The sequence below is a fragment of the Salmo trutta genome, chromosome 17, assembly GCF_901001165.1.
Source record: "Salmo trutta chromosome 17, fSalTru1.1, whole genome shotgun sequence".
Taxonomy (NCBI): Eukaryota; Metazoa; Chordata; class Actinopteri; order Salmoniformes; family Salmonidae; genus Salmo; species Salmo trutta.
This window is the reverse complement of record NC_042973.1, coordinates 12,423,303-12,449,124: the sequence shown is the minus strand read 5'-3', so window position 1 is coordinate 12,449,124 and position 25,822 is coordinate 12,423,303. Positions and strand designations below refer to the sequence as shown.

General features: G+C 48.4%; 1 protein-coding gene across 4 annotated transcripts in view; it reads right to left on the bottom strand.

The window, feature by feature from the left end:
- The window catches only part of tdrd5 (tudor domain containing 5), a 34,732-nt gene extending 11,417 nt beyond the window's left edge, over nt 1-23,315 (bottom strand). Inside the window, exons 1-17 of one of the 4 annotated variants that reach the window (XM_029695673.1) lie at nt 23,269-23,315; nt 22,508-22,564; nt 21,875-22,112; nt 20,878-21,360; nt 20,537-20,745; nt 20,131-20,214; nt 19,830-19,886; nt 19,476-19,650; nt 18,974-19,143; nt 18,476-18,696; nt 17,987-18,196; nt 15,246-15,312; nt 14,501-14,701; nt 14,208-14,384; nt 2,920-3,021; nt 2,340-2,495; nt 1,641-1,775 (exon numbers count right to left, since the gene is read on the bottom strand). In XM_029695673.1, coding sequence (XP_029551533.1) covers nt 1,734-1,775; nt 2,340-2,495; nt 2,920-3,021; nt 14,208-14,384; nt 14,501-14,701; nt 15,246-15,312; nt 17,987-18,196; nt 18,476-18,696; nt 18,974-19,143; nt 19,476-19,650; nt 19,830-19,886; nt 20,131-20,214; nt 20,537-20,745; nt 20,878-21,360; nt 21,875-22,103 — 2,583 coding nt within the window. In that variant the 5' untranslated portion in view covers nt 22,104-22,112; nt 22,508-22,564; nt 23,269-23,315 and the 3' untranslated portion in view covers nt 1,641-1,733. Of the gene's footprint in view, nt 1-1,640; nt 1,776-2,339; nt 2,496-2,919; nt 3,022-14,207; nt 14,385-14,500; nt 14,702-15,245; nt 15,313-17,986; nt 18,197-18,475; nt 18,697-18,973; nt 19,144-19,475; nt 19,651-19,829; nt 19,887-20,130; nt 20,215-20,536; nt 20,746-20,877; nt 21,361-21,874; nt 22,113-22,358; nt 22,370-22,507; nt 22,565-23,268 lie in introns of those variants that run through there. The other 3 variants (XM_029695669.1, XM_029695670.1, XM_029695671.1) reach the window with 3 other exon arrangements.
- Between the last annotated feature and the right edge of the window lie 2,507 nt (nt 23,316-25,822).

Sequence of the window (25,822 nt, the reverse complement as noted above, 5' to 3'; positions counted from 1 at the left end):
ATTAAAACAGCCTGTGGTTATTTGCTATTGGATTGGCAGAATGACAACTACTAACACATTAGCCTACAGCTGGCCCGAACATCACTTTTTAGAATGCACTTTAATTATCCAACATCACACTTACCGATGGCGAGGTGAAGCCTGTGCCCAAAGCACTGCAGGCGGGTCCAGTTGTTCAAGCACAATGCTTTTATCATGTTGCTCCTGCTGTCAGTTGTCATGCACACCTGTCAGTCTTCACTCATCTTCCACGATGCCAGAGAGTCTCTGAGACCCTGGGCTATTACTTCACCTGTATGATCATCTTCCACGATGCCAGAGAGTCTCTGAGACCCTGGGCTATTACTTCACCTGTATGATCCTTCCACAATGCCAGAGAGTCTCTGAGACCCTGGGCTATTACTTCACCTGTACGATCATCTTCCACGATGCCAGAGAGTCTGAGACCCTGGGCTATTACTTCACCTGTATGATCATCTTCCACGATGCCAGAGAGTCTCTGAGACCCTGGGCTATTACTTCACCTGTACGATCATCTTCCACGATGCCAGAGAGTCTGAGACCCTGGGCTATTACTTCACCTGTATGATCATCTTCCACGATGCCAGAGAGTCTCTGAGACACTGGGCTATTACTTCACCTGTATGATCCTTCCACCATGCCAGAGAGTCTCTGAGACCCTGGGCTATTACTTCACCTGTACGATCATCTTCCACGATGCCAGAGAGTCTCTGAGACCCTGGGCTATTACTTCACCTGTATGATCATCTTCCACGATGCCAGAGAGTCTGAGACCCTGGGCTATTACTTCACCTGTATGATCATCTTCCACGATGCCAGAGAGTCTCTGAGACCCTGGGCTATTACTTCACCTGTATGATCATCTTCCACGATGCCAGAGAGTCTCTGAGACCCTGGGCTATTACTTCACCTGTATGATCATCATCCACCATGCCAGAGAGTCTGAGACCCTGGGCTATTACTTCACCTGTATGATCATCAGGGAAGTACGACATCTGGAGGCAGACATTTAGCAATTTCCAGTCTTGATTTATGTAGTGGACTGTCAAACTTAGGTATGGCTCTAACGTTCTGCTCGACCATAGATCGGCTGCGGTGGAAAAATAAGACACTAGCCAGCTTCTCTGCCACTCTTTCGCGGGTAGCAGTGTATAATCACGGCAGGGCCTCTTCCGTGAAATACTTGCGGCTTAGCAGCTGATATTTGTGGTCAACTGTACCTAGCAGCTTTTTAAAGCCTGGCTTTTCTACTGTAAAGATCGGAACCATATCCTTCACTATGTAATAGGTCACTGCATCCATTATCAACTTCCACCTCAAACTTTTCTTGTCATAAGGGATTACGTTTGAAAAGTATGGTAGTTTGTCTTTTAGCAGACGTTTTGGGAATTGGGCGACTGGAATCGGCATTGTGTAGACTCACGCTTTCCTCCCATTCCATCTCGTGTTTCAGTTACAGGTGATGGAGGTTGGTTGTGCTGCTGCTTTTCAAAGCAATTGTCTTTCCACACATTTTACACAGGACATTTGTTTGCTGAACATCAGACCTCTTAAACCCAAACCACTTCCATATTACTGAAAAACATTGTTACCCTTTTTGGGGATGATTTCATCCTCACGAGAGGCTGCGCTGGCTTCCTCACTCTCCATGTTGGTGGAACTCTTACCGCTGCTACACTCCTCCGGCGTGATTACAATTTGTGAAAGGCTGTTTAGGGTTGTGATTGGTGGATAACCTCTGTGCACGTGTTGGGCTGACAGAAGAGACAGTGAGATGCTGCATTTGTAAAAAGTTACAACATAACAGATCCTCCATTCTTGCGATACAGGCATTTTCCACATCGCGCTGAAACAAACTTGAATATATCGAAAAAACTCGATATCGCCTGGCACTATCTCAAAGTTCTTAATTTGTGTTTTATTTTGTTCCTCATGCAGGAATTTGGCACAAACAGGCTTTTTATTTTGGTTAATGAATTCAGAAATGAGAACATTGGGGAGAGGAATTGTTCTCATTTTCTTCCAATTAACAAATAATTAAGCAGCAGTGCGTCCAGGGAGGATGTGCAGGGGCAGAGGTCTAATGCCTAACAAACACCACAACAGGAGGTCAGACTGCAGACTGCAATTGCTTTCCAATTAAATTAGTTCTTACCAGCTGCTTAGTGGTGTTAGGCAGGTTGCCAGATAACGAGGCAAACAACTGGACCTCAGGTAGAATATAATACAGTCTGGTTGGGACTGCTCTTTTCACTCTGACAACCCCCAAAAAAGTATGCAGTATTTTCTAAGGCCAAAAGTCTGACCTCTGTCCTTACCTTAGCTGTGTCTCCATGGTTACCCAGGTCTGCCTTGGGCTGTATCACCTCTGGGGCAGGGGCGTTGGGTGTCCAGCCCTGGTCCCAGTCACTACAGCACAGCAGCAGCGGGTCCTTAGTCTGCAGAGCTGCAAACGGGTTGGCATTCAGGCCCCCCTGGAGAAACAAACACACAACTTTAGATCATTCCTTTTGTAATCCCAGTTCCATTGTACATTAGCCTCGTTCCAGGTCTGTTTGAGCGGTCTCATCATGATTGACCATAGGAGTTGGAGAGACAGCACACATATAGGACCAGTCTAATTACACACATTATAACAAGGTCTTATAACGTCACCATGTTCTAGAACCAAAGATAGTTCACTCAGGCCATTTACATTGAGAAAGAAATGGTCAGTTCTGGTCTACTTAACTGGGTGGGTCTCCAATAGTCATCAATGAGATAGCAGCTGGGTCTGGTCTACTTAGTTCATTGAACCAGGAAAAAACAGAAGGAAAAAAACAGCGAGTGGGGTGTCTCGCTTCCTCTTTCGGCTATGCTAGAATTATGTTCTGATAATTGTGGGGTCAAAGGTCATACCTGGGCTGTGGAGTTGACCTCTGTGACCTCGATGAACTCCAGTGCCGGGAGGTCAGGCAGAACTTCTTTGTTGGTTTTGTTCCCGCCCACGAGGTTAGGGGTCTAAAAACACACATCCATTACTTAACAATGCATCCTTCTTCCCTCCTATCCTTGAAGAAGTCACTAATATAACACAATGGGATATATACAAAGAGAGATATAACACAATGGGATATATACAGAGAGAGATATAACACAATGGGATATATATCACAAAGAGATATAACACAATGGGATATATATAACACAGTGGGAAATAGAGAGAGAGAGATAACACAGTGGGATATATACAGAGAGAGATATCACAATGGGATATATTCAGAGAGAGATATAACGCAGTGGAATATAGAGAGAGAGATATAAAACACAGTGGGAAATAGAGAGAGAGATATAACATTGGGATATATACAGAGAGAGATAACACGATGGGATATAGAGAGAGACAGTGCACAAAACATTAAGAATACCTGCTCTTTCAACGACAGACTGACTAGGTGAATCCAGGTGAAAGCTATGATCCCTTATTGATGTCACTTGTTAAATCCACTTCAATCAGTGTAGATGAAGGGGAGGAGACAAGTTAAAGAAGGATTTCTAAGCCTTGAGACAATTGAGAATGTGTGCCATAAAGCTGGTGAATGGGCAAGACAAAATATTTAAGTGCCTTTGAACGGAGTACGGTAGTAGGTGCCAGGTGCACCGGTTTGTGTCAAGAACTGCAACGCTGCTGGGTTTTTCACAGTCAACAGTTTCCCGTGTGCATCAAGAATGGTCCATCACCCAAAGGACATCAAGCCAACTTGACACAACTGTGGGAAACATTGTAGTCCACAAGGAACAGCATCCCTGTGGAATGCTTTTGACACCTTGTAGAGTCCATGCCCTGACGAACTGAGGCTGTTCTGAGGGCAAAAGGGGGGTGTAACTCAATATTAGGAAGGTGTTCCTAATGTTTGGTAAACTGAGTGTAAACAAGGGTTCTATTAAAAGGCTTTTTCTGAACCCTGTTGTGTCAGATCAGTGATCTGTTCAAGGAAAGGAGGAAGGATGCATTCATTATATAGTATTTAAAAAGGGTTGCTTACTTCTACCACATTGTTGAATCATTCTCTCCTTGCATGTCGTGAGGCTGTGGACTCAACACTATCAACTCTTCTAAATGTACCAGGACAAGACGATCTCCATCAATGCGAAAAATCGAACAGGTCTGAAGCTGAAAATGCCTCCCTATGACTTGAATGGAAAACAGTAATGTGTGACAAAATCCATGGCTGTCTACCAGACTCCAGCCAGACCTCCACCAGGTCTCAGACCTCCACCAGGTCTCAGACCTCCACCAGGTCTCAGACCTCCACCAGGTCTCAGACCTCCACCAGGTCTCAGACCTCCACCAGGTCTCAGACCTCCACCAGGTCTCAGACCTCCACCAGGCCTCAGACCTCCACCAGGCCTCAGACCTCCACCAGGCCTCAGACCTCCACACAGTGCATGGGTGTTAACCAGTCAGGTCTCAGACCTCCACACAGTGCATGGGAGTAAACCAGTCAGGTCTCAGACCTCCACACAGTGCATGGGTGTTAACCAGTCAGGTCTCAGACCTCCACACAGTGCATGGGTGTTAACCAGTCAGGTCTCAGACCTCCACCAGGTCTCAGACCAGTCAGGCCTCAGACCTCCACACAGTGCATGGGTGTTAACCAGTCAGGTCTCAGACCTCCACACAGTGCATGGGTGTTAACCAGTCAGGTCTCAGACCTCCACACAGTGCATGGGTGTTAACCAGTCAGGCCTCAGACCTCCACACAGTGCATGGGTGTTAACCAGTCAGGTCTCAGACCTCCACACAGTGCATGGGTGTTAACCAGTCAGGTCTCAGACCTCCAGGTCTCATACCTCCAGGTCTCATACCTCCAGGTCTCATACCTCCAGGTCTCATACCTCCAGGTCTCAGAGCTCCAGGTCTCAGACCTCCAGGTCTCAGACCTCCAGGTCTCAGACCTCCAGGTCTCAGACCTCCACACAGTGCATGGGTGTTAACAAGCCAGGCCTCATACCTCCACACAGTGCATGGGTGTTAACCAGCCAGGCCTCAGACCAGTCAGGCCTCTGACCTCCACACAGCACAAGGCTGTTAATTAAGAAGCCTCTAGCCAAGGTCTCAGACCTCCACAGTAGTGTCCATAACGGGTGGATGATACTCTCGCTCCCTCTTGCATCCCCACATAACACAGTCCTGACTGAACACTGTAATTAATCTCTTTCCCGTTTCAGCAGAACGACTTTAACTGCTTCTCCCCCTCCTTCCCTGCCCCCCTCCCTCCCTCCTTCCTTCCCTGCCCCCCCTCCCTCCTTCCCTGCCCCCCCTCCCTCCTTCCCTGCCCCCCCTCCCTCCTTTCCTCCCTCCCTCCCTCCCTCTCCCTGCTTCCCCCTCTCAATTCAGTTTAAGGGCTTTATTGGCATGGGAAACATATGTTTACATTGCCAAAGCAAGTGAAATAGATAATAAACAGAAGTGAAATAAACAAAAATGAACAGTAAACATCACACTCACAGAAGTTCCAAAAGAATAAAGACATTTGAAAAGTCATATGTATATATACAGTGTTGTAACGATGTGCAAATGGTTAAAGTACAAACAGGAAAATAAATAAACAAATATGGGTTGTATTTACAATGGTGTTTGTTCTTCACTGGTTGACCTTTTCTTGTGGCAACAAGTCACAAATCTGTTGCTGTGATGGCACACTGTGGTATTTCAACCAATAGATATGGGAGTTTATCAAAATTGGATTTGTTTCTAATTCGTTGTGGGTCTGTGTAATCTGAGGGAAATATGTGTCTCCAATATGGTCATACATTTGGCAGGAGGTTAGGAAGTGCAGCTCAGTTTCCACCTCATTTTGTGGGCAGTGTGCACACAGCCTGTCTTCTCTTCAGAGCCAGGTCTGCCTACGGTGGCCTTTCTCAATAGCAAGGCTATGCTCACTGAGTCTGTACATAGTCAAAGCTTTCCTTAAGTTTGGGTCAGCCACAGTGGTCAGGTATTCTGCCACTGTGTACTCTCTGTTTAGGGCCAAATAGCATTCTAGTTTGCTCTGTTTTTTTGTTAATTCTTTCCAATGTGTAAAGTAATTATCTTTTTGTTTTCTCATGATTTGGTTGGGTCCAATTGTGTTTCTGTCCTGGGGCTCTGTGGGGTCTGTTTGTGAACAGAGCCCCAGGACCAGCTTGCTTAGGGGACTCTTCTCCAGGTTCATTTCTCTGTAGGTGATGACTCTGTGGGGTCTGTTTGTGAACAGAGCCCCAGGACCAGCTTGCTTAGGGGACTCTTCTCCAGGTTCATTTCTCTGTAGGTGATGCCTTTCTTATGGAAGGTTTGGGAATCGCTTCCTTTTAGGTGGTTGTAGAATTTAACGGCTCTTTTCTGGATTTTGATAATTAGCGGGTATCGGCCTAATTCTGCTCTGCATGCATTATTTGGTGTTTTATGTTATACACTGAGGATATTTTTGCAGAATCTCAATTTGGTATTTGTCCCATTTTGTGAATTCTTGGTTGGTGACAACCATAAAGGGCAATGGGTTCTATAACTGATTCAAGGGCCTCCTTGGTTCTCTCTCTCTCCCCCCCTCTCCCTAACGCTGGGGCCGCCACTACTAACGCTGGGGCCGCCGCTACTAACGATGGGGCCGCCGCTACTAACGCTGGGGCCGCCGCTACTAACGATGGGGCCGCCACTACTAACGCTGGGGCCGCCGCTACTAACTACTAACGCTGGGGCCGCCGCTACTAACTACTAACGCTGGGGCCGCCGCTACTAACTACTAACGCTGGGGCCGCCGCTACTAACTACTAACGCTGGGGCCGCCGCTACTAACTACTAACGCTGGGGCCGCCGCTACTAACTACTAACGCTGGGGCCGCCGCTACTAACTACTAACGCTGGGGCCGCCGCTACAAACGCTGGGGCCGCCCCTACTAACTACTAACGCTGGGGCCGCCCCTACTAACTACTAACGCTGGGGCCGCCCCTACTAACTACTAACGCTGGGGCCGCCCCTACTAACGCTGGGGCCGCCCCTACTAACGCTGGGGCCGCCCCTACTAACTACTAACGCTGGGGCCGCTCCTACTAACTACTAACGCTGGGGCCGCCGCTACTAACTACTAACGCTGGGGCTCCTACTAACGATGGGGCCGCCGCTACTAAACGCTGGGGCCGCCGCTACTAACTACTAACGCTGGGGCCGCTCCTACTATCGCTGGGGCCGCCGCTACTAACTACTAACGCTGGGGCCGCCGCTACTAACTACTAACGCTGGGGCCGCTCCTACTAACGCTGGGGCCGCTACTACTAACGCTGGGGCCGCTACTAACGCAGGGGCCGCTACTAACGCAGGGGCCGCTACTAACGCTGCTACTGCTGCTACTAACGCTACTAACACTGGGGCCGCTACTAACGCTGCTACTAACGCTGCTACTACTACTACTACTGCTGCTACTAACACTGGGGCCGCTACTACTACTACTACTACTAACGCTGGGGCCGCTACTAACGCTGGGGCCGCTACTAACGCAGGGGCCGCTACTAACGCTGCTACTGCTGCTACTAACGCTACTAACACTGGGGCCGCTACTAACGCTGCTACTGCTGCTACTAACGCTACTAACACTGGGGCCGCTACTAACGCTGCTACTAACGCTGCTACTACTACTACTACTACTACTAACACTGGGGCCGCTACTAACGCTGCTACTAACGCTGCTACTACTACTACTACTACTACTGCTGCTACTAACACTGGGGCTGCTACTAACGCTGCTACTACTACTACTACTAACGCTGGGGCCGCTACTAACACTGCTACTGCTGCTACTAACGCTGCTACTGCTGCTACTACCGCTGGGGCCGCTACTAACGCTGGGGCCGCTACTACCGCTGGGGCCGCTACTAACGCTGGGGCCGCTACTAACGCTGCTACTGCTGCTACTAACGCTGGGGCCGCTACTAACGCTGCTACTAACGCTGCTACTAACGCTGCTACTACTACTACTACTACTACTGCTGCTACTAACACTGGGGCTGCTACTAACGCTGCTACTACTACTACTACTACTACTAACGCTGGGGCCGCTACTAACGCTGGGGCCGCTACTAACGCTGCTACTGCTGCTACTAACGCTACTAACACTGGGGCCGCTACTAACGCTGCTACTGCTGCTACTAACGCTACTAACACTGGGGCCGCTACTAACGCTGCTACTAACGCTGCTACTACTACTACTACTACTACTACTACTAACACTGGGGCCGCTACTAACGCTGCTACTAACGCTGCTACTCCTACTACTACTACTGCTGCTACTAACACTGGGGCCGCTACTAACGCTGCTACTGCTGCTACTAACGCTGGGGCCGCTACTACCGCTGGGGCCGCTACTAACGCTGGGGCCGCTACTAACGCTGCTACTGCTGCTACTAACGCTACTACTACTACTACTACTACTACTACTGCTGCTACTAACGCTGGGGCCGCTACTAACGCAGGGGCCGCTACTAACGCAGGGGCCGCTACTAACGCAGGGGCCGCTACTAACGCTGGGGCCGCTACTAACACTGGGGCCGCTACTAACGCTGCTACTAACGCTGCTACTACTACTACTACTGCTGCTACTAACGCAGGGGCCGCTACTAACGCAGGGGCCGCTACTAACGCTGGGGCCGCTACTAACGCAGGGGCCGCTACTAACGCAGGGGCCGCTACTAACGCAGGGGCCGCTACTAACGCTGCTACTGCTGCTACTAACGCTACTAACACTGGGGCCGCTACTAACGCTGCTACTAACGCTGCTACTACTACTACTACTAACACTGGGGCCGCTACTAACGCTGCTACTAACGCTGCTACTACTACTACTACTACTACTGCTGCTACTAACACTGGGGCTGCTACTAACGCTGCTACTACTACTACTACTAACGCTGGGGCCGCTACTACCGCTGGAGCCGCTACTAACGCTGGGGCCGCTACTAACGCAGGGGCCGCTACTAACGCAGGGGCCGCTACTAACGCAGGGGCCGCTACTAACGCTGGGGCCGCTACTAACGCTGGGGCCGCTACTAACGCTGGGGCCGCTACTAACGCAGGGGCCGCTACTAACGCTGGGGCCGCTACTAACGCTGGGGCCGCTACTAACGCTGGGGCCGCTACTACCGCTGGGGCCGCTACTACCGCTGGGGCCGCTACTAACGCTGGGGCCGCTACTAACGCTGCTACTGCTGCTACTAACGCTACTAACACTGGGGCCGCTACTAACGCTGCTACTAACGCTGCTACTACTACTACTACTACTACTGCTGCTACTAACACTGGGGCTGCTACTACTACTACTACTACTACTACTACTACTAACGCTGGGGCCGCTACTAACGCTGGGGCCGCTACTAACGCAGGGGCCGCTACTAACGCTGCTACTGCTGCTACTAACGCTACTAACACTGGGGCCGCTACTAACGCTGCTACTGCTGCTACTAACGCTACTAACACTGGGGCCGCTACTAACGCTGCTACTGCTGCTACTAACGCTACTAACACTGGGGCCGCTACTAACGCTGCTACTGCTGCTACTAACACTGGGGCCGCTACTAACGCTGCTACTAACGCTGCTACTACTACTACTACTACTACTAACACTGGGGCCGCTACTAACGCTGCTACTAACGCTGCTACTACTACTACTACTACTGCTGCTACTAACACTGGGGCCGCTACTAACGCTGCTACTGCTGCTACTAACGCTGGGGCCGCTACTACCGCTGGGGCCGCTACTAACGCTGGGGCCGCTACTAACGCAGGGGCCGCTACTAACGCAGGGGCCGCTACTAACGCAGGGGCCGCTACTAACGCTGCTACTGCTGCTACTAACGCTACTAACACTGGGGCTGCTACTAACGCTGGGGCCGCTACTAACGCTGCTACTGCTGCTACTAACGCTACTAACACTGGGGCCGCTACTAACGCTGCTACTAACGCTGCTACTACTACTACTACTACTGCTGCTACTAACACTGGGGCTGCTACTAACGCTGCTACTACTACTACTACTACTACTACTAACGCTGGGGCCGCTACTAACGCAGGGGCCGCTACTAACGCTGCTACTGCTGCTACTAACGCTACTAACACTGGGGCCGCTACTAACGCTGCTACTGCTGCTACTAACGCTACTAACACTGGGGCCGCTACTAACGCTGCTACTAACGCTGCTACTACTACTACTACTACTACTACTAACACTGGGGCCGCTACTAACGCTGCTACTAACGCTGCTACTACTACTACTACTACTGCTGCTACTAACACTGGGGCCGCTACTAACGCTGCTACTGCTGCTACTAACGCTGGGGCCGCTACTACCGCTGGGGCCGCTACTAACGCAGGGGCCGCTACTAACGCAGGGGCCGCTACTAACGCAGGGGCCGCTACTAACGCTGGGGCCGCTACTAACGCTGGGGCCGCTACTAACGCTGGGGCCGCTACTAACGCTGGGGCCGCTACTAACGCTGCTACTGCTGCTACTAACGCTACTAACACTGGGGCCGCTACTAACGCTGCTACTAACGCTGCTACTACTACTACTACTACTGCTGCTACTAACACTGGGGCTGCTACTAACGCTGCTACTACTACTACTACTACTAACGCTGGGGCCGCTACTAACGCTGGGGCCGCTACTAACGCTGGGGCCGCTACTAACGCTGCTACTGCTGCTACTAACACTGGGGCCGCTACTAACGCTGCTACTGCTGCTACTAACGCTGCTACTGCTGCTACTAACGCTGCTACTGCTGCTACTAACACTGGGGCCGCTACTAACGCTGCTACTGCTGCTACTAACGCTGCTACTGCTGCTACTAACGCTGGGGCCGCTACTAACGCTGGGGCCGCTACTAACGCTGCTACTGCTGCTACTAACGCTACTAACACTGGGGCCGCTACTAACGCTGCTACTGCTGCTACTAACGCTACTAACACTGGGGCCGCTACTAACGCTGCTACTAACGCTGCTACTACTACTACTACTACTAACACTGGGGCCGCTACTAACGCTGCTACTAACGCTGCTACTACTACTACTACTACTGCTGCTACTAACACTGGGGCCGCTACTAACGCTGCTACTGCTGCTACTAACGCTGGGGCCGCTACTACCGCTGGGGCCGCTACTAACGCAGGGGCCGCTACTAACGCAGGGGCCGCTACTAACGCAGGGGCCGCTACTAACGCAGGGGCCGCTACTAACGCTGGGGCCGCTACTAACGCTGGGGCCGCTACTAACGCTGGGGCCGCTACAAACGCTGCTACTGCTGCTACTAACGCTACTAACACTGGGGCCGCTACTAACGCTGCTACTAACGCTGCTACTACTACTACTACTGCTGCTACTAACACTGGGGCTGCTACTAACGCTGCTACTACTACTACTACTACTAACGCTGGGGCCGCTACTAACGCTGGGGCCGCTACTAACGCTGGGGCCGCTACTAACGCTGCTACTGCTGCTACTAACACTGGGGCCGCTACTAACGCTGCTACTGCTGCTACTAACGCTGCTACTGCTGCTACTAACGCTGCTACTGCTGCTACTAACACTGGGGCCGCTACTAACGCTGCTACTGCTGCTACTAACGCTGCTACTGCTGCTACTAACGCTGGGGCCGCTACTAACGCTGCTACTGCTGCTACTAACGCTACTAACACTGGGGCCGCTACCAACGCTGCTACTAACGCTGCTACTACTACTACTACTGCTGCTACTAACGCTGGGGCCGCTACTAACGCTGCTACTGCTGCTACTAACGCTGGGGCCGCTACTAACGCTGGGGCCGCTACTAACGCTGGGGCCGCTACTAACGCTGCTACTGCCGCTACTAATGCTGCTGGGGCCGCTACTAACGCTGGGGCCGCTACTAACGCTGGGGCCGCTACTAACGCTGGGGCCGCTGCTACTAACGCTGCTACTAACGCTGCTACTAACGCTGCTACTGCTACTACTAACGCTGGGGCTGCTACTACTGCTGCTACTAACGCTGCTACTACTACTACTAACGCTGGGGCTGCTACTACTGCTGCTACTAACGCTGCTACTACTACTACTACTAACGCTGGGGCTGCTACTACTGCTGCTACTAACGCTGGAGCTGCTACTACTACTACTACTACTACTACTACTAACACTGGGGCTGCTACTACTGCTGCTACTACTAACGCTGGGGCTGCTGCTACTACTACTACTAACGCTGGGGCTGCTGCTACTACTACTACTAACGCTGGGGCTGCTACTACTACTAACGCTGGGGCTGCTACTACTACTAACGCTGGGGCTGCTACTACTACTAACGCTGGGGCTGCTACTACTACTAACGCTGGGGCTGCTACTACTACTACTACTACTAACGCTGGGGCTGCTACTACTACTAACGCTGGGGCTGCTACTACTACTAACGCTGGGGCTGCTACTACTACTAACGCTGGGGCTGCTACTACTACTAACGCTGGGGCTGCTACTACTACTAACGCTGGGGCTGCTACTACTACTAACGCTGGGGCTGCTACTACTACTACTACTAACGCTGGGGCTGCTACTACTACTAACGCTGGGGCTGCTACTACTACTACTACTACTACTAACGCTGGGGCTGCTACTACTACTACTACTACTAACGCTGGGGCTACTACTACTACTACTACTACTAACGCTGGGGCTACTACTACTACTACTACTACTAACGCTGGGGCTACTACTACTACTACTAACGCTGGGGCTACTACTACTACTACTACTACTAACGCTGGGGCTACTACTACTACTACTACTAACGCTGGGGCTACTACTACTACTACTACTACTAACGCTGGGGCTACTACTACTACTACTACTAACGCTGGGGCTACTACTACTACTAACGCTGGGGCTACTACTACTACTACTACTAACACTGGGGCTGCTACTACTACCACTACTACTACTACTACTACTACTACTACTAACGCTGGGGCTACTACTACTACTAACGCTGGGGCTGCTACTACTGCTGCTAACGCTGGGGCTGCTACTAACACTGGGGCTGCTACTACTACTACTACTACTACTAACGCTGGGGCTGCTACTACTACTACTACTACTGCTGGGGCTACTACTACTACTACTAACACTGGGGCTGCTACTACTACTACTACTAACGCTGGGGCTACTACTACTACTACTAACGCTGGGGCTGCTACTACTACTAACGCTGGGGCTGCTACTACTACTAACGCTGGGGCTGCTACTACTACTAACGCTGGGGCTGCTACTACTACTAACGCTGGGGCTGCTACTACTACTACTACTACTACCGCTGGGGCTGCTACTACTACTACTACTACTGCTACTAACGCTGGGGCTGCTACTACTACTACTACTACTGCTACTAACACTGGGGCTGCTGCTACTACTACTACTACTCACGCTGGGGCTGCTACTACTACTACTACTAACGCTGGGGCTACTACTACTACTACTAACGCTGGGGCTGCTACTACTACTAACGCTGGGGCTGCTACTACTACTAACGCTGGGGCTGCTACTACTACTAACGCTGGGGCTGCTACTACTACTAACGCTGGGGCTGCTACTACTACTACTACTACCGCTGGGGCTGCTACTACTACTACTACTACTGCTACTAACGCTGGGGCTGCTACTACTACTACTACTACTGCTACTAACACTGGGGCTGCTGCTACTACTACTACTACTCACGCTGGGGCTACTACTACTACTACTCACGCTGGGACTGCTACTACTACTACTCACGCTGGGACTGCTACTACTCACGCTGGGACTGCTACTACTCACGCTGGGACTGCTACTACTCACGCTGGGACTGCTACTACTCACGCTGGGACTGCTACTACTCACGCTGGGACTGCTACTACTCACGCTGGGACTGCTACTACTCACGCTGGGACTGCTACTACTCACGCTGGGACTGCTACTACTCACGCTGGGACTGCTACTACTCACGCTGGGACTGCTACTACTCACGCTGGGACTGCTCTGCCAGGCCTTCTGTACTCTGATAAGGGCTGTTATGTGGACAGTGTTAGTGGAGGAGAGAATGCTATAGAGAGAGAGAGACAGGGTGTCGTCTCTGTGTGTGTGTGCGTGAATATGCGTGCATGTCAGAGGATATTCTGTACCGTGTGAGTGGGGCAAGGGGAGCTCTTGGGCAGGGGTTGGGTGGTGTTGTGCTGGGAAGTGATGGTGGTGGCTTCGTGGCAAGGCTCCAGGGTGGGGTCCTCGTCCTCCATTTCCATTCCCACGCCAAACACGCCTTCGCCCAGATAGAGGCTCACTGGGTTGAACTGGTTACACAACTGAGAGGACAGATGGGATGAGGAGAAGGTTATGGGAGATTGCATTGGATCATTGAATAACTAAATGGGAAATGCCTTGACATTTGATAGGTTTGTATGTTCAGCACTTGACTGACCGCTGCGCTGACGGCGGGGGCGCAGCAGAGCCCATGGCCCTGGGCCTGCAGGGCGCTGTGGATGTACACGTCCTCCTCGGTGTGCGTGTCGCACAGAAAGAGCTGCAGGAAGTCGGCGTGGTAGCCATGCAGGGCTGCCACCAGGGTACGGTCACAACATAGCTTCTGGAAGGAGGTCTTGGCGTTGGCACTCCAGCTGCCCTGGGAGGAGAAAAATACGGTGGGTTTCAGTTCAGACCAGAGACTGTATGTATTGAGAGGGCAGGTTTCAGTTCTTCTCAGACCAGAGACTGTATGTATTGAGAGGGCAGGTTTCAGTTCTTCTCAGACCAGAGACTGTATGTATTGAGAGGACAGGTTTCAGTTCTTCTCAGACCAGAGACTGTATGTATTGAGAGGACAGGTTTCAGTTCTTCTCAGACCAGAGACTGTATGTATTGAGAGGGCAGGTTTCAGTTCTTCTCAGACCAGAGACTGTATGTATTGAGAGGGCAGGTTTCAGTTCTTCTCAGACCAGAGACTGTATGTATTGAGAGGGCAGGTTTCAGTTCTTCTCAGACCAGAGACTATATGTATTAAGCGTCTCAGAGAAGTAGTACTGATATAGGATTTGTTTGATATTATATGGACAGCGGGGTGGGGGATCTGATCCTAGATCAGTAATCATACTCAAGACACTTTATTAATTCATGAATCTGGGTCCACGGAAGGTAGATTGTGTAAACAGTAGCGTAGAAGGTCTTACACCGAAAGGCTTGATTCCAGCCAGCGATGACGGGACTGCTTGTGCTGGGAGCTCTGAGTAACAAGACCTGAGGGGGATAGACAAAACTCTTTCTGTTACCACCTTGCACAGAGCAACACATCGATCAACACATGGTGACATCAGATACTAGGGATACAAACAGTCACTTCCAATACCTTTCCTTCTCAATTCTACAGCTAATGATTAGTTGGCAAAAGAAAGGAAAACATTGTCTTCATCCCAAATGACACCCTATTCCCTTTTCAGTGCACTACCTATCCAGTCCTCTCAGATCTAGACAAGTGCCTAGGGAGTAGAGGTCTAGGGTTCTGGACATGACCACAGGTAACGTCCCAAATTACACACTATTCCCTTTTAAGTACACTACCTATCCAGTCCTTTCAGATCTATGCCACGGGCAAGGGGAAAAGGGTTGGTTGTGGACAGGGGATTCGTCCCAAATGGCTGGTCAATAGTAGTGCACGATATACAGGGTCCATACACATTTTGACAGATGGAATTTCATGACTTTTCACCAAATTTCCATGACCAACAATTGGCACCGCTTCTTTGTCCACCACCATTCAAAAGTTTGGGGTCACTTAGAAATGTCCTTGTTTTTGAAAGAAAATCACGTTTTGTCCATTAAAATAACATAAAATTGATCAGAAATACAGTGTAGACATTGTTAATGTTGTAAATGGCTATTGTAGCTGGAAATGGCTGATTTTGTTTTTTAATGGAATATCTACATAGGCGTACAGAGGCCCATTATCAGCAACCATCACTCCTGTGTTCCAATGGCACATTGTGTTAGCTAATCCAAGTTTATCATTTTAAAACGCTAATTGATCATTAGAAAACCCTTTTGCAATTATGTTAGCAAAGCTGAAAACTGTTGTGCTGATTAAAGAAGCTTCAGATAAAGGAGCATCAGTATTTGTCGGTTTGATTACAGGCTCAAAATGGCTAGAAACAAAGACCTTTCTTCTGAAACTCGTCAGTCTATTCTTGTTCTGAGAAATTAAGGCTATTCCATGCGAGAAATTGCCAAGAAACTGAAGATCTTGTACAACGCTGGGTACTACTCCCTTCACAGAACAGCACAAACTGGCTCTAACCAGAATAGAAAGAGGAGTGGGAGGCCCTGGTGCACAACTGAGCAAGAGGACAAACGCATTAGAGTGTATAGTTTGAGAAACAGACGCCTCACAAGTCCTCAACTGGCAGCTTCATTAAATAGTACCTGCAAAACATCAGTCTCAACATCAACAGTGAAGAGGCGACTCCGGGATGCTGGCCTTCTAGGCAGGTATTTGTTTCTGACCATTTTGAGCCTATAATTGAACCCACAAATGCTGATGCTCCAGATACTCAGCCATTTGAACACAGTAGTGACGGTTGCTGATAATGGGCCGCTGTAATTTGATGTTATTTTAATGGACAAAAAAAACTACAAAATAAAACCTTGCTTTTCTTTCAAAAACAAAGACATTTCTAAGTGACCCCAAACATTTGAACGGTGGTGTATATATAAAAAATGAAGTGTAATGTCGTCTCAACACTGGGAGGCTGCTCTCTGATCCCATGTACCATCTTCTGTCGTTGTGCAAGGCCCTTAACCCCCCCCAAGTAGAATACCTGTTTGACAACTGTATGAAACATGTGGTCAACCCTCAGTCTGGAGAGCTACTGGGTGTGCAGGCTTTTGATCAAGCCCTGCTCAAACACAGTTTATCAAGGTCCAGTTGAGCTACTAATTTTATAAAAATGTGGTTTGTTAGAGGGTGACTGGAATAAAAGCCTGGACACCATTAGCTCTCCTGGAGGATGGTTGACCACTCTTCATGTATAACATTGCAACATTACAATGAAATACGTATTATGCCTTTTGAAATAATTCGCAGATTCAATATATCAAAGATCAAATGGCTATGGTAGGCTACAAATCTTTATATTCAACCAGACCAAAAATGGACGACAGGAAATGTAACTTCGCTATGCATCTTAGCTACCTCAGAAATGTTTACTTTGCAGGCTGACAAGCATCTATTGAGTTGCAATGTTCCCTACATTGGATGTCCAAATCAACTGGAAGTATCTACAAAACTAGTTTTGAAGCCACATAATTCAAAAGAAAGGCTACAAATGTTTTCATAAAATTACTGTTTGCGATTCACAAATTATTATTTTGATTCGCATGATTCGATTCACCGCAATTTAACCGAATCCCAACTAATACAACGGCGTGAATTGTTTGTTTCGTCAAAAATAATCATTTAAATCATTAGAAAAGGTTAATTAACTTTCTATGTCCTTATTCGCAATTGTCGTTGGATTTTTTTTTGGGACATGACGAAAAAATGAATACACGCTAATAATAGGTTAACAGTTACCTAGCGGGTACAAGATATGTTTTGAATTGGCTACCTAGTTATAAGTCTGTTCTCCATCAGATTTTTAAGGCTAGGCCTACCTGCTACTGCAATGTCCGACTGTCTCTCTAACACAAACGCACTAAAGATCCTGGCTGATATGATAACGTGCCTAAATAAATTACATTAACAGACAATTAATTACCATTACTTTTCAAAATCGTTTCAGATTTGATCAATTCCCAAAACTTTTCCAGGCCTGGAAAACATCATTTTAAAATTGTATGACTTTTCCAGGATTTTCATGACCTTACAAACCCTGTATATAGGAAATATGGTGTCATTTGGTCACAGTCGGGGTCCTACTTGAGGAAGTTGAGGCTGCTCCTCTGGACAGTGGTGAGGTCTCCAAAGTCCACGTAGTAGACCTCTGCATGGGTGTCGTTGAGGACACGGTGAACCACCACACGGTAGAACCAGATGCTCTGGGGCGCCACGCAGCACACCTGGCCCGTACGCACGTAGCGCCCCGGCAGACGGTAACGCTCCGACACCTCGGGACAGGTGTAGCAGCTCCTGGAGGGAGGGAGGGAAAAGAGAAGGTGGGATAGTGGGAGGAAGAGAGAGCACCAAAACATAGCATTCAGTTGCATCCACCCCTAGTCTCTTCTCCTTCATGTGCATTGACCTAAAAACACACTACATAGTTGAGGGTAACGGGGTGGACGACTACTAGATATGAACAGTTACTGCACATTCATACCAAATAAGCCCATTGGACTACATGTCAAATCCCAGCCACTGAGGCAGGGAAGCCTCTCGTCCCTATCCCTCCAGCAGAGGGCTGTTGTTCACCTCATCTCAATCATCATGTTCTCCAGGGCGCGGGCCTCCTGGCTCTCATCAAAGCGGATGTAGAAGTTCGAGGGTGACTCCACATGCTCCACCAGCACGGCCACCAGCTCCCGAGGGCCCCTGCACGTGGGGGCCCTCAGCCTCTGGCCCCGCATGGCGTCCGGGGGAATCACCGCCCCACGCTGACAACGCACCGGCAACGAGCCGTACATATCCACCATCTGAGGGAAGCAGCCATAAACAGAATATGTGTGTACACTCTTGTTATGCATGTGAACAAGTATACATAAACACATTCTACACAGATATGGACCATAGTGACACAGATTTTCCTGTCTGCAAAACTGCAGCAATGGGTGCAGGATTTCATTTGTGCCCAGCACTTACACACTTCATGTATTTGATCAGGACTTTGAGCGTTGTGTCCCTCCAGGAGCAGAGCTGGCTGCCCTTTGTCTCAAGCCAATGGCAGATGCCTTTCCCCAGGCTCCAGCTCACCTGGTAGAAGGTCTTGGTGGTGATGCGGAGCTCCATGTCTTCCTCCAAGTTGGGCTTGGTCTCGCCTCCCTCTCCCTCCCAGGGAGACTCCCCACAGCTGAAGTAGTAGCCCGTACCTGACGGGTTCAGAGCCTTGACACCCTCATCGGGGCCGTCGGGCTCCGCCGTTCCTACCACAGCACAAATAATACCAAAGTGACATATTGAATGAGATCAGTCATGACACACTTAGACCCAAAATACCTGTTTTGTTGAATCTTAAATGGGCAACAAAAGTTATACTTTTTGGTTATAACAATGAGTTAGTAATCAATCAAAATGTGATTGTCCTGAACTAACATATGGCTAGGAATAAAGTAGATAGGTGTTGTGTGTGTGTGCCAGAGATTTCCCCTAACCACTGATCTAAGGTCAGATATTTGTTTACCCCCCTGATGGTTCATTTGAGGATTGGTAGTGGTGTAATCTGATCCTAGGTTAAAGCCAGAGGAGCGTAGCAGACCTGGTTGTTGAAGCGTTGTGTGTCCAGGGGCATTCTGGGTGTCCATGACCACCCAGTGGTTGCCCTCGTCGCCCGCCACGGGCCGCAGGTAGAGCGTGTCGCTCAGGGCGCCCACCATCTCCGTGGTACTCAGGAAGCCACTCTGGACCACCGGCAGCTCCTCCCCAAACACCCTCTGGGGTCAACCGTGGGTCATAAGGGCAACAAAGGTCAGCGCAACATACAAGACACTAACAAGAAGTAATACTTTGGGATTTAAAAAACTCCAAATGATTAGGCTTCATTAGGCATCGGTTAGTATGTAGGCATTCCAAAGGGAATGTATTTGATTTGTCAGTATAAATGATAAATTACCTTGAATTCTGCAGGGAGATCGTGGACGGATAGTCCCTCACCGTTTTGGGCTACAACCTGGAAGGTTCGTCGTGTTATAATCTCTACTGTCATTAGATGGATTTGGTATTTGGGTAGAGACAGGATGTGTCCCAAATGGCACCCTATTCCTTATATAGTGCCCTGGTCAATAGTAGTGTACTATATGAGCCCTGGTAAAAATGGGCCCTGGTCAATAGTAGTGAACTATATGTGCCCTGGTCAAATGTAGTGTACTATAAAGGGAATAGGGTGCTCATTGGGATGCAGCCAGTGGACTGACCTGGCGAAGCTTGGCCTTTAGTTCTGGACTGACTGTGCCCGCATGCCCGTTCTCCAGAATACGCTGCCTAAGCTCCTCCTCCAGCTGCAGATGCCAATCAACACAAGCAAAACATGACAAGGGGGAGGGGCTACAAGGCATTTGTTCTACTTTTCACTACTGCTATTCAGAAGCACATTCGATTCCCTTCTCTAAAAATCAAGACTTTCGCCCTCTAAAGCTTCACAAGCACAGACCCAAGATACAGCACAGTAACGTGGCTGTAAGCCTGATGTTGGCACATCTGAATGTTACGTTGGCAGGCTTTGCACCCAATCAAAAACAAGATCATGGGGGAAACTATTTTTACGTGGCTGAACACACACCACAGAGGTAAAGACAGCAGGAAAGACAGCAGGATACACACCTTGATGACACACTTCTGAAACAGTTGTCCATCCTGCGTGGGTTCAGGTTCTGGCTGTGGTGTTGTGTAATCCATTGGCAGAGAGCCCTGGTCCGCCTCTGGGCTGTTAAGGACTGCAGCCTCAGGGAGTGGCGCTGGTACCACAAGATTCTGGGTACTGGACACTGGATTCGGAGTACTGGACTCTGTAGTGTGTCTTTCTACTGGGACTGGATATATAAAACTGAAATATTTTTTTTGTTCAATGTGTGCAATGTGTACTGTACATGAGCAGCAATCAATTAAATTCAACATTATCTGCTTGAAATTGAGTTATATCTTTCACTGTGGGACCAACCAACCTGAGTTTGTCTGGGTCATCTGCCTTACGATAGGAACAGTTTGGATGGTCTGCTTCAATGGGAATAACGGCTTTATGGGTCCGGTCCTCATCCGTGATGCCACCACTGCCCCCCTGAGGGACAGCTGGGAGCCCATCCTGCTTTGTGTGACTGCCACCAGGTCGGCGGCCGCTGCCAGCATCTCGGCGATGGAATAGAAGCCGTAGTTGTTGACACGTAAAGGGAAGCCAAAGCGGCGGGCGAAGGCTGTCTCCAGCTCCGATAGACCCACGGCCCCATGGGAGAGCAGCTGGTGGAGCTGGGCCCGGAGCTGAGCTGGCAGGGCCGGGGGTGCGTGGCCACGCCGCGGCAGGACCATGGGGTTGTGATGCTGGTAGCGTGGGGAGAAGAAGCCCACACCACCACGCTGAGCAGGGGCCTTCTTGGCACTGCGCTGCTTAGCCACCAACTCCACGATGCCTCTGGTGGCGTCATCAGCCACCGCTGCAGAATGGGGAAAGAAAGAAGATGCATTGGAGTACGACACCCACCCGCAAGGCAGGAGGGCCCACAGGCTCTGGGGACCCCCCCCAAAAAATGTGAATAATGTTGTGTTGGGGGCCCACTGGAGGTCACCCCCCCTTCCCAGACAGCATATGAACAGGTCATAAGCCATGGCAAAAATGTTTAGAATTACAGAACATTTGCTGTAAAATATTTTCGCTCAGTCTCATTGCAAAAAGCCTTGCTCAGACCTTGCGGAGCTCCGTGAAACTGCGGTATGCCACTGGAGAGATGGGTTGGTATGCTGGAGTTTAATTGATATCTGTGTTCTGGTATATTCTTCCTCTCATGATACTGTGCATACTATACTCAAGCACGAGGCAAAATGTAACTCTTCAACAAATATGAAAATGATAGCATGTTCTGCCTATAATGTCACGTGTTAACGACAAAACAAACTTGCTTTGACACAACAGTCAGCAAATCAACAGTGGGACTAGTACTCAGTACTTACCCTTCAACACTATGCTGCCATCTCCCAGATAGAGAACATACACCACATCGGGCATCTCGCGGATCATGTCCAGTACATTGCGGAAGCCAAGGATCCTCAGGGGCATGGGGTGGCCCAGCATGTTGATGTAGTCTCTCTTCAGCTGATCTGGGGTCAGGCCCTGCTTGGCTGAGATGAGCAGGGAGCGCACATCCTTCTTCAGGCTCGAGAGCAACTGCTCCTGGGTCATTCTGTGAGACTTGACAGAGGCTACAGTTTAGCTAACTAATGCATTTTCTGAACAATAAACACTGAAATGTGCAAAGAATCCACACCCCATTGGACCAACTAGCTAATTAGGCTAACGACGGTTATAAGCTGTCACAATGTGAAAAGTATTTCATCAAAGTACTAACGTTAGCTACTGTAGGTCGCTCACAAAAAAAAGATAGACTGGCTAGCCTATTTCAACAAGCATTCAGTTTCCATATTTGAGCTAACTTACACTAGCAACTCGTGAACCCCCCAAAAGATTTAGATGCACTATTGTAAAGTGGTTGTTCCACTGGATATCATAAGGTGAATGCACCAATTTGTAAGTCGCTCTGGATAAGAGCGTCTGCTAAATGACGTAAATGTAAATGTAAGACCAACCTTTCCTACAGGAAGTCAATCAGTCTGTCAATTTATTCCAAGGTACTCGTCTGAAGTCTGCAGGTGCAGATAAATGAATGGATTCAATTCGTTAACAGCATGTAGCCAACACTGTCCAAATAGCATCAATTAGCACAGCTGAAACAGGTGGTTAGCGGTGTCCCATTCCACTTAGCTCTGGTGCAGGGCGTTAGTAACGTGCTGGACCAGAGATACATTCCACTTAGCTCTGGTGCAGGGCGTTAGTAACGTGCTGGACCAGAGATACATTCCACTTAGCTCTGGTGCAGGGCGTTAGTAACGTGCTGGACCAGAGATACATTCCACTTAGCTCTGGTGCAGGGCGTTAGTAACGTGCTGGACCAGAGATACATTCCACTTAGCTCTGGTGCAGGGCGTTAGTAACGTGCTGGACCAGAGATACATTCCACTTAGCTCTGGTGCAGGGCGTTAGTAACGTGCTGGACCAGAGATACATTCCACTTAGCTCTGGTGCAGGGCGTTAGTAACGTGCTGGACCAGAGATACATTCCACTTAGCTCTGGTGCAGGGCGTTAGTAACGTGCTGGACCAGAGATACATTCCACCACACTAGCGAGACAAAATCAGTGCACGTCACGAGCCATACAGTTACAAGATAACTACTTAAAGATTTATTTAGCCAAAAAAATGCATTTGGTTTATTCACATCTAGTAGTCTCAGAACACATGTTTTCTTCCAAAGCTGTGCAATATATAGGAAAATTGAATGGTTTACTCACTTAAGACACATTTTCTGGAATCAGGCAGCGAAAATCAGGCGTGCAAGTATGGCGAGCAAATACAGACAAAATCGCTTCCAAAATCATGATTAACCTTGTTATTGCCATGGCAAGTTGCTTAACGTTATCAAAAGTTATTACATACATCTACAAAAGTTACTACAATTATGAATACAATACAATTATTATATTAAAACTTAATTATTTCAAAAGGTGAAACAATGGAGCCATAATTAATAGCCTAATATTAATGAACAATAATTAGACATATGAATGACAGACAATTCAATAATTTGTTAATCAAATCTAATCATTTCTAATCAACTAAAATACTTTATTTCTTGGCCTAGGTGAGGGCCTTGATGAGAATTCATTACAGCAGAGGAAATGTAGGTCAAATACTTAATTTACAGTTTAACAGAATTGTGTCTGGGAGGATGTGTGTCTTTCCTGTACTAAAAACCAACACCTTTTTGGAAAAGACAAACATCTGAGTTTGCACATTCCAAGACAGTGACTCCCCGACCCAAGCACAAAGATCTGCAAAGTAGCCCTTTTTTCCAATGATATTCCTCACATGACTGGGTATGATCATGTAAACAAAACAAAAATTACAACTTATATTTCAAACTAGCAGCCCTTGACAAAGGCCTCCTCCCTGTCCTATAGGTGATCGCAACTGAGGAAGCAAGGGCCGTTGAAACCAAGACAGCCACTCAAACAGCAAACCAACTAGCAACAAGCATTGGGTTGCACGCTTCTCACCAGCCACAAACATGCCAAGAGGGATGGCGAAGCACCTGGAGTCAGCTTCCCCTCGCCGCAAGCATGGAAGATGGTGAAGAGAGAACATTCTGGGTCCCCGACTTTCAGGGGCCGCCGTCACAGGGGCAGCAAAACAGTGAGGCTCCCTGAGGAACATGAGGAAAGTAGTGCCAAAGAGGGATTACCCAGGAGACCAAGGGAGAGGAAGAGATAGAAGACAGGCCAGTCAAGTCCACCTCAACTGTTGTGGACGTGCATTGTGTGAGAGAGAACGTGAGCGGAGAGGAGAACAAAGAGTTTATGGCCTTAATAGAGAGTGAATGGCAGGAGGAGGAAGGTCAGACATATTATCAATATCTTAAATGTCATTATAAACTGGTTGGTTCAAGTGCTGAATGCTGATTGGCTGACAGCCATGGTATATCAGACCGTATACCACAGGTATGACAAAACATGTATTTATACTGCTCTAATTATGTTGATAACCAGTTTATAATAACAATTAGGCACCTCGGGGGTTTGTGGTGTATCCAGGCACTCCGCGTTGCGTCGTACAAAGGAACAGCCATTAGCCGTGGTATATTGGCCATAAACCACACCCATTCAGGCCTTATTGCTTAAATATAATGGGCCCTTATTCACAAAGTGTGCCAGAGTGGGAGTGCTGACTAGGATCAGTTTAGAAATCATAATGAATAAGAGGGAGGAGCTGATCCTAAATGAGCACTCCTACTCTGAGACACTTTGTGAATACGGGCCGTATTTTTTTCGTTTAAATGATAATTTATTTGAAAGGACCTTAGTTTACTGTTACTGTACAGTACGTCTGAATGCAGTGTACTGTAAGTCAATGTACTGTGCAGTAAATCTGAATGTACTGTGCAGTATGCCTGAATATACTGTGCATTAAGTCAATGTACTGTAAGTTTGAATGTTGTTATTTGTCTCCACCAGGCTTGAAGTCGTGGAGTCTTGGAGTGTGTGAGTCGCTACTCATGATGTCATCTGCAACTGGTTCTGTGTGAAGGTAAGCTTTTTCCACCTTCCCTTACTGTAGACAGACGACACGTATTACACACAGGATGTACAGTACAAACCTTGACGTTGACTGTGTAAAAATGTTTCAGGCAATAGTTCAGCTTCAAATATTTCTGGGTTTGACTAGTTTCCACATTGAGTTGAACAGCACTCATCAAATGGTAGATTTCCTTATTGTATTATGTAAGCACACATCATTGAAATGTAATATTTTGTGAATGACTACATTTACAAGGATTCAGAACCCCATGTATATTTTAAGAATAATATAAACTTTGGAGTAAGAAGGTGTTTGGTTCTTTGTATATTTCATGGACAAACACAGTGGGCTGTCTTTCTCTGTGTGTCATTCCGATACGGCAAAGTATTGATTGACAGTTAGCCACTGTGTTGATTGACAGGTTGTGAGGGAGCATGAGAAAGCTGTGATCTTCAGATAGGGTCACTTACTGCGAGGGAGACCCAGGGGACTTGTTATTATAATATTATTTGATGACTCATTGAACGAGTCATTCATAGTTTCTACAAATAATTGGATTGTCTTAGGGACACACCTTGCGGGTTACTCGTAAAATGGTGACACAGGAAAACGCAATGACAAAATTTATTTCAAACATGGAAGAATTGTCTTAGGCTAGATGAGACATGCATCAAACAAATCTCTCTGAATTTCTCAAATGGGTTTAAAATGGATTTGAAAAGGCAACTGGTAAGATTTACCACAGCACAAGTCTTGTGAACAACCTCCATT